Genomic DNA, 9,041 nt, shown 5'->3' with positions numbered 1-9,041 from the left:
CAGGTTAGCTTGTTTGTAGCGCTAGCACCGAGCTAATACATATAAGGCAATATAGTGTCAGCACTAGCGCAAAGACTAACAGGCTAGCCTGAGGTTGTTCTTCCATGAAGCAGCTCTGTTGTCCTCCATCCATATTTTCAGTTCCAGGCTGAGTCATTTCTACTTTCTGGAAGGTCCTGGAAGGCCCACAGAGCAGGAAGGGTGTTGTTTCAAACAGCAGAGGGAGCTGTTGGTTATTATCTGTCCGGTCCAATCACTAGGGATGTCCCGATCCAGATTCTTTGGCTCCCGATACAATTCGATTTTTATAGACAGACGGACGGACGGACGGACGGCCGGACGGACAGACAGAACAAACTTTATTGATCCCACAGTGGGGAAATTTGAACATTACAGCAGCTCAAGACAGTGGAGCTACAGTAACAGGCTGCCTGTCGTGGCGCCAACTTAGAAACAAAGAAAAACTGAAAACRCACAAGGGAAGGGAACGTAAGTTTAATGATTAGTCTTTCCTGTACCGATCCAATAGCTTTATTTCTTTATTTCTTTCCAAGTGACAAGGTTGGTAGTATTAAAGCGAGCTCTGCTGTTCCCACCATCAGAAACATCCAGTTTGCAGATTTACAAGATGCAGTTTCAGCATCATTGTTTTCCATTGAAAAGTGTTCCCACACTGTGGACATGGTTGTGTACTTGTGTGCGTCTTGACTTCTTAATGGCAGTTGTAAAGCATGAACTGGATCGGACCGATCACATGACTAAATCCCATTCYACCCGATTTTCAAACAATGTCCATATCTGCCACCGATACTGATACTGAGTATCTGATCGGGACATCCCTACCAATCACAAGGAGTCTTTTTATTCAGGTCCAACTCRACCTTTTATCCTGAAAAAGCTGAAAAGGTTGTTTGTCTCCTCGCCCCACTCCAGAGGAGAAGTACCTGACGGTTCAGTCCTACAGCAGTCAGGGCRTGGACGAGGTCAGCTTCGAGAAAGGAGTCACCGTGGAGGTGATCCAGAAGAACCTGGAGGGCTGGTGGTACATCAGGTGGGTCAACCTCTCCTACCCTCTGAACAGGAAAATSCTCGCAGGCTTCCTGTGGTTCCAGGGACTTTCAGCAGGTCGGAGTCATGAAAGAAAAAACAAGAAAAGACTCTCTGCCACTCCTTCTGAGCAGAGCATGGCTCATGTAGGGAGAAATGAGTCGACATGCGTTTGGAACGTTTTACTTATTGCTTCACAAATGACTCATTTAGCATAATAATGAAGGCTGAGATGTTTCTGCRCATGAATTATTCAGCCTGCTTAATTGACTTTGGCTCACTTGATGGRTCTTATTGTTGTGCAGAAGCATCTTCATGTTGTCAGCAGGTCCTACAGGCAGCTTCATTTTAGTCAGTTCTTTGGATTTATTGTCTCTAAAGAAGGACACTTTGTTTTGTAAAGTTTTTGTGAGTTTTCTTTAATCCTTTCATGCATGAATTATGATAACATCAGACAGGATTTTTTTTCTAAAGTGCTTTTATGTTTCTTGGGGCATAAAAAGGGTGTGAAAATTTATTCAGAAARTTTTCCACATGTCTACTCAGGTGTACAGCATACATTTTGAGACTTTAAATTAATGTAATACTGTATGCTATAATGTAAACATATTTTGAAATATTTTSATTCTGCTTAACTGAATTCAACTCTCACTTTAGTTTTCACTGCTGTCTCATCCGYTGCTTTACTCCCTCTCATCCAAACCATTGATCTCATGTTTATTTGTTTTGTCTTATGCAAACTTCTAATTTCCAGCTGTATATTATTTTAGTGGACATATGGTATTGTACAAAAATAGCAGTGCTGCACACGACTTCAAGACTTTGCCCCCACTAATGTTTTCAGACCCTGACCCCTAACCAGTGGTGGGCAGCACTAATCTAAAAAATTAGTTCYACTAACCTACCACCAACTCAAATAAAGCACTAATGCATTGAAAATGTAGCAAAAGCTAATTCTAAAGCACKAACAGGTAACAAAGTTGCTCCTTTTTATTGAACCTGCAGATATTTGGGGAAAGAGGGCTGGGCCCCGGCCTCCTACCTGAAGAAACTCCGAGAGGACTTCTCCCCCCGTAAGAAGACCCTGACGGGCCCCGTGGAGATCATAGGCAACATCATGGAGATCAGCAACCTGCTGCAGAAGAAGTCCGTCAGTGAGAAGGACATCCAGACGGACGGCGAGGGCGGCGGCGGGCCGGAGCGCCACTTCTCCAAGAGCGAGATCAGCCTGCCTGTGCCCTACAACTCCGAGATCAACGCCGAGACGGGCCGCAGGCTGAGCGCCGGCCGTGACACCAACAGCCCCTGCCTGGGCATGCTGGCCGCCAGTGCTGCCCTGAACGAGAACAAGGCCAGAGGAGAGGCGGGGTTGCCCGCCGTGGCCCGGGTCGCCCCTCACAGGGTGGAGATCGGTCAGTGTTTGTCCTGTTGAGGCGTTTTACTGCTGCTGTTTCTCACAGCTGCTGAGATTATAGAGAGATGTTCCTCTGCTCTGCAGGGTCTCCAAACCTGAGGCAGAAACCCCCSCCAAGAAGAGAGGCCAACCTGGTGAGGAGCTCTCCAAGGATTTTTATTTGATTTGATTCTTCTACTTCCTGAWATTTATAAAGGTGTCTCTCCTCAGGGTTTCCAGCTACCCAAGCCCCCGGAGCCCCCTGCTGTGGAAGCAGAGTACTACACCATCGCAGACTTCCAGTCCTCCATCTCTGACGGCATCAGTTTCCGCGGAGGACAAAAGGCTGATGTAAGAGGACGGATCAGTCGGTCGGGGATGTCGCAGAGAGCAGAGCGTCAGCTCCGACACCTTCAGACGTGTCTGAGTGGAGCCATGCAGACCTGTTCCTTAGGATTAGGAGAAGATTTGAAATACTTTTCAGGTTTTCTTTAATTTCATTCTGAGCTACAGGTTCTAAACACCAGTAACTGAAAAATCTTAGTTCATTAAAGGAAGAGCAGATATAAAAATGAATTAACTGACTTCATTGATTATTAATCAGTTTGTAGTTCAGATAAATCATTTTCTCATTTCTTTCTGTGAAGTTATTGATTACATTTATTTATCAGTTCCTCCTGCAAACAGGAAATACAGAGAAAACACAACCAGCCTGCTTGTTTTAAACAAATTATATGTCAAATTTCATATTATTTTGTGAATGAATTAGAGGTATGTATGGATTAAATGTTGTAAATCTATGTTATTCATTATTTAAAAGAAAGATGGCCGCCACAAGCAACTGACATTACAAAAAGCAAAAAATGGTTTTAACWTAGTTGATTTTACAGATATTGAGCTCAGATTCTGTGTGGTGGTAGCTGAGAGTGATTACCAATAGGGCTGCAACAAACGATTATTTTAATAATCGATTAATCGTGGCAGCCCTAATTACCAACAAATACTCTGAGCTCTGACACCTCATGTGAGATCTTTGGTCATAAAGTTGTTGAGCGATGTGCATTTCTTCATGAAATGTTTTTCTTCTGTTTTGAAATCTGAGGCTTTTCAGAAAACATCCAATGCAACAGCTTAATGTGTAATATAATAATGATAAAAGTAATAATAATAATAATAACAAACTGGCCGCCCACAGGTACACAAGCACTTATAAACAGCACCGCAACAAAAAATAAATAAATAAAAGTAAAGTCTGAACAGTAAAATCACAACAGGTTTTTTAAAACTATGTTTATTTTTTAAACACAACAGATGAAGCCACTGCAGACCATAATCACACCCACAGAGTGAGAGACACACCTGAGCAGAACTGAACAGACCCGAACCCAAAAGAGTAGAACTGTGCTCATCTTTGTTCTGTCGCTGAGGTTACTCTGCTCGGTAACAGCTTCAGCCAGTCAGAAGGCCCGATTGTGGCATCGTTACAGGACGGAGCAGAAAGAATCTGCAGCGACATTTTCATCACGAGAAATATTTAGTTCAGACGACCAGTTGTTGTGTGAAAACTATAAGATCTATTCAAATAATTCTTAAACCGTGAGCAACAGAAGAGATTGGTTATTACTCATGGAAATTTTAAAACGTTTACATCTCTTTATCTCAGAGATATGATGAGGGAAAAACAGTGGTTTTGCTTCAGAACCAGAGCATGAAATAAAATTTGCATAGATAAAGACAGGGAGGAAAGTGTTACTTCCCTGACTTCTGAYTCACTTTGAGGGAAAACCATTTTTCCTACAGCAAAACCAGCAATATTGTCCGAAAGAAGACAAAAATACCTATTTTTTTGATATATAATTTGTCTGTTGTTAAATAAATTGTGCCTGTATTTAGTTGTTTGCTAAAAAATCTTTTAAAAGCTGGAAGCTGGGCTCAGTGTTTTCCTCTGAGAGATTTTGATGGTAGTTTTTTGCGATTTATATATTTATATATTTTGTAACATGAGCACACCTCCCACCACCGAGCCGGTCATTTTGATATAACATTAGTAGGGATRCGTTGCTTGGAATGCCTTCCTCTGCTCTCTCTTTCTGTTGATCTAATAAATACAGTCTGGGCAGGTAGTGACCAAACCCAGCAGAACTACACGTTTCTGATCATAAACTGAGCTGCAGCTTCAATTTAACCTTAATTTTTGAGCCTTAATGACTTCATCAGTTTATGTTTGGTTCCTCAGGTGATCGAGAAGAACCCTGGAGGTTGGTGGTACGTACAGATCGGTGAGATGGAGGGCTGGGCCCCCTGCTCCTACATCGACAAACGCAAGAAGCCCAACCTGAACCGACGGAGCAGTACCCTCACCCGACCCAAAGTCCCGCCCCCGGCTCCTCCCGTCAAAAAACAAGACCCCGAAGAGGCCCCCCCACCACCGAAACCAGCCTCCAAGGCCTCAGAGACGCCAAGCAGGCCGGTCTACGAGGAACCTGAATACGATGTTCCTGCGGTTGGATGTGACGGAGAGTCTGATGCCGAACGGCCCCAGGAAGTAAAGGTCAATGACAAGTACCATGGCCCGCCTCCGTCCAGTAAAGCCCCGCCTCCCGTCTGCAAAGCGTCCCCAGTTTTCGCCCGTCGGAGAACCTCCTACAGATCTGTGGAGGAGATCTCTAAGGAGGAGTGTATTTATGAGAACGATGGTTTCAGGACGAGCGGCGGCGTTGGAGGAACCACAGCTAAAGGATCCAGTGAGCCCAGCTCCCCCAGGAGCTACCGGTCCTCCACGGTCCCACGGAAACCCTCGGGATCGTTCCCTTTCGCCAGCAGACCCCGGACCCCCATGACACCAGAGATGAGCAGAAGAAGCCAGACTCTGGGCCGGCGTGTGGACATGAGGTCTCAGGACAACAGTCCTCATTCGTCATCGGACGAGCTAGGCAGAGGGACAAAATCCCTTGGCCTGAGTCGGGACCTGGACCAGGGTTTGGGTCAAAGCCCGTCCACCAGGCCCAAGCCTTCCGTCAGACCCAAACCCCTCCTGACTAAATCGGAACCTCAGAGCCCAGAGCGGATGGACATCAGCTCTCTGAGACGGCAGCTCAGGCCTACGAGTCAGTTCCGCCACAGCCTGAAACCTCGAGGGGACGACTCGGAGACGGCCTCCGTCGTCTCCTCAGAGGGCTCCTTGTGTTCTCGCAGCACCTCCGACCTGTCCTCTGTCTACTCCAAGGGGAGCCAAGGGGGCGGAGACTCGGATGTGGAAGGCTCCACCCTGTACCGCTCTGTGGAYGTCTACAAAAAGGTCCAGGACTCTGAGATCAGCTTCCCGGCTGGAGTGGAGCTGGAGGTCCTGGAGAAGCAGGAGAGCGGCTGGTGGTACGTCCGCTGGGGCTCGGAGGAGGGCTGGGCCCCCTCCTACTACCTGGAACCAGTGAAGAAGGGGGGCGACGCCGGTGCATCGGAGTCCAACGGAAACAAGTCGAACAGCCTGGAGAAGAACGAGCAGCAGGTTCTGGCCCTGAACAACATCAACATCCAGGTCCTGACTCAGCAGCACCAAGGCCTGAGGGGCAACTCRCCCCCCATCCCGTCCAAACCCCCCGGAGGGTTCTCCAAGCCCTCAGGTCTGGTGAACGGAGGCGTGCGCATGAGGAACGGGGTGCGGCAGGTCGCGGTCAGACCCCAGTCCGTCTTTGTGACCACGTCCCAGTCCGCGAAGGACTCTCACTACACGACGGGGTCCCTGAGGAGGAACGAGTCTCTGGGCCGGAGCGACCACTACAGCTCGGGTTCTGCCACGCTAGGGGTCCGCAGGAATGCCTCCTTCAGCACCGTGCGGCCCCACGTCGTGGTGGAGAGCCACACCCGGCCCGTGGAGCGCTCCGGTCTGGGGTCCTCGGGGAGCGCGTTCAGCACAGGCAATGTCCAGGATGCCCTGAGCAGGGCCAACCAACGCAACGGGATCCCCGTGTCCACGGTCCGGCCCAAGCCCATCGAGAAGAGCCAGCTGATCCACAACAACCTGGGCAGGGACGTGTACGTGTCCATCGCAGACTACCGTGGAGACGAGGAGACCATGGGCTTCACCGAGGGAACCTGTCTGGAGGTCTTGGAGAGAAACCCCAACGGCTGGTGGTACTGCCAGGTGCAGGACAGCCTGGTCCCCCGGAAGGGCTGGGTTCCCTCCAACTACCTGGAACGGAAAAAATAACCCCCCAAAGATTTGAGCGGTGTCGCTCCTTTAGAATGTTTTCTGTAATCCCCCCGAAGCAATACGTCCCAAAAACGTTACATTTCTGAAAAGACCAAACTTTTAGGGGTGGTTTCCTAAAACCTGCCCAGAAACCAGACKGAGGGTTGAGGAGGACGGCGTGTGGACTCTGCTGATAAGTGCCTTTTAGTTTTCCATCGCCTGAACCGGAGGGTTACTTTGTTAAAACGGCAAAAATAATGTTTCAACCAAACCGAGTGCCATAGTCCTCCAGAAACCAGAAACCACCTGGAGTCTGAGCAGAACCAGTCGAGTCCAAACAAAGCCTGGGAGTCSTGAGAGGATCCATCGTTTCTTAAATCTCACTTCATTTCCTGTTTGTGTCTCGAGTCTTCCTCAGAATGKTTTCGGCTCTCTGCTGACATCGGCTTCTAACAAACAGCCGAAGAGCTGAACTCTGAACTGATATGATAAATAATAAAGCTGTTAGTTTATAAAATAAGACGTTAGCTGTGATGCTGCTGGACCTACAGAAACAGATTAGATGAGAGGAATGAATATTCATCATGATGAAGAGCAGTTCAGAGTTCAACAAGCTGTTTGTGGTCGATGTTGAAGACAGCTGAGATGTTTTCTAACAGATCCAAACTAAACATTAATTTTTCTGCTGGACAGCATCGTGTCTCCCATCAAACCTGCAGTTATCTTATAGGAATAAAACCATCTTTGTTTGTTTGTTTGTTTGTTTGTTTGTTTGTGACGACACAGTGACAGTAACGAGGAGCGAAGTGCTTCTGTCTTGTGAGTCGATGCACTTTAAAACCAGCTGATTTTACGGTGCATTGATGCAAAGCTGCAGTCCAAACGTCAGAAAAGTTATTTATTGGTTGTGAAGCTGAGCGAGCAGCGCCCTCATGTGGAGCTCAGAGGTACGACAACATGATCCTACCTCAGCTRCTCACTAAAACTGGACGGAAAATTCAATATCTGAAATCACAGAGCAGCTAAAAGTTCCTCTGGAGCACGTTTTCTTTTGTTTCTGGCAATAATTTATTCCTTTTATACGAGATTGAATTTGTTTTTGATGCTGTTTGCTGCAACTTTAACACATCATGGACACTTCCTTCGTCTTTATTGTTCTTTACATAATGCCTGAGCATAAAAACTTATTTATTATTAAGAGTTTGATCACTTTAGGAACATTTTTGTCTAAAAGGGTTAGAATTTTAGTCTTAATGAAAYTTTTTGCTGCAGCAGTTGTTAAATAAACGATCAAACGTTGAATTTAAACCTTTGCTTTTTGACGAAGGCATTATGTAAATGTGTCGAATCACTTTGATTTGTTTTATTTTTATATTACTTTGATCAAAACAAACCTCCTCGGAAGGGAAAATGAGCGTTTATCCATGCTTTTATTTTGTTGTTTTTTTATTTGCTACTTTTTGTCAGATRTTGAGTTGTAGCCCTGAGGAAATGTGCAATACATGTAAAAGTTTTCAAACAGGAGGAGAGAAGAAGAACCTGAAGCTGCCGCTCATCATCACCGTTTTCTCTTTTTCACCCTGGAGGCCCCGGCTCCTGGAGGCCCCGGCTCCTGGAGGCCCCGGCTCCTGGAGGCCCCGCTCCGAGCTGTCACGTTCGTGCCTGAATGGACTTTTGATTTTCTTGTCCCCGGCTCTAACAGAACGTCGTCCCCCCGCCGTCAGCCTCGCTCTGACGCCCCAGAGAGAGGAGGAGACGTTAGTCAGACGGAGGGTCCTGCTTCAGACCCCCGCAGRTCAATCCATCAACTTCCAAAGTGAAACTCCTCTCTGCTCCTGCTCAGACCTCTCTGCCTTACAGCAGCCAACGTTTCTTACTGAGCTGGAGGGAGACGAGAAGTTTCAAACCATTCTCTTCCTTTTTCATCTTTTACTACGTTTAATTTTAGCTCATTGGTGGGTTAATTTTAGCTCATTGGTGGGTTAATTTTAGCTCATTGGTGGGTTAATTTTAGCTTATTTGTGGGTTAATTTTAGCTGATTTGTGGGTTAATTTTAGCATTTTTGTAGAAGAATGTTATTTTCCCGCGGGGGACATGAGAATGTGTCAAATTTCTCGTCAAACTCCCAGCAGTGTTATTTTCAGACTCGTTGCAGCGACGCAGCTAACTGCAGCACGGATGCTGCGGAGCGAGCTCGTTGCCACGACAATCGGATTCAGCCATGATGACGGGGTCAGCTGGGCAAGGTCATTCCTGCTCGATGGTTTTATTTTGTGCTCCGTCACACTTCCTGTCTGCGGCGCTCCTCCTTCCTCGACATGAGCCTCTCTCCTGATGTGTGTTAGAGGTGGGGGGTGCAGGTGGGCTCAGGTGGGCTGGACACAGGAAGTAGATTGTGGGGGACACAGGAA

The 9,041-nt window shown here is 47.0% G+C and overlaps 1 protein-coding gene across 1 annotated transcript in view; it reads left to right on the top strand.

Annotated features, from left to right (window-relative positions):
- sh3pxd2aa (SH3 and PX domains 2Aa) overlaps positions 1-7,931 on the top strand; it is a gene marked incomplete in the record, with an annotated part of 64,150 nt that extends 56,219 nt beyond the window's left edge. The window contains 5 exon segments of the mRNA XM_014018282.1: positions 934-1,051; positions 2,053-2,459; positions 2,546-2,595; positions 2,672-2,791; positions 4,677-7,931. Coding sequence (XP_013873736.1) covers positions 934-1,051; positions 2,053-2,459; positions 2,546-2,595; positions 2,672-2,791; positions 4,677-6,647 — 2,666 coding nt within the window.
- Between the last annotated feature and the right edge of the window lie 1,110 nt (positions 7,932-9,041).

This window comes from Austrofundulus limnaeus, unplaced genomic scaffold (genome assembly GCF_001266775.1).
Source record: "Austrofundulus limnaeus strain Quisiro unplaced genomic scaffold, Austrofundulus_limnaeus-1.0 Scaffold189, whole genome shotgun sequence".
Classification (NCBI taxonomy): Eukaryota; Metazoa; Chordata; class Actinopteri; order Cyprinodontiformes; family Rivulidae; genus Austrofundulus; species Austrofundulus limnaeus.
Note: the sequence above shows the minus strand (reverse complement) of the source record. Positions and strands in the feature narration are given on the sequence as shown.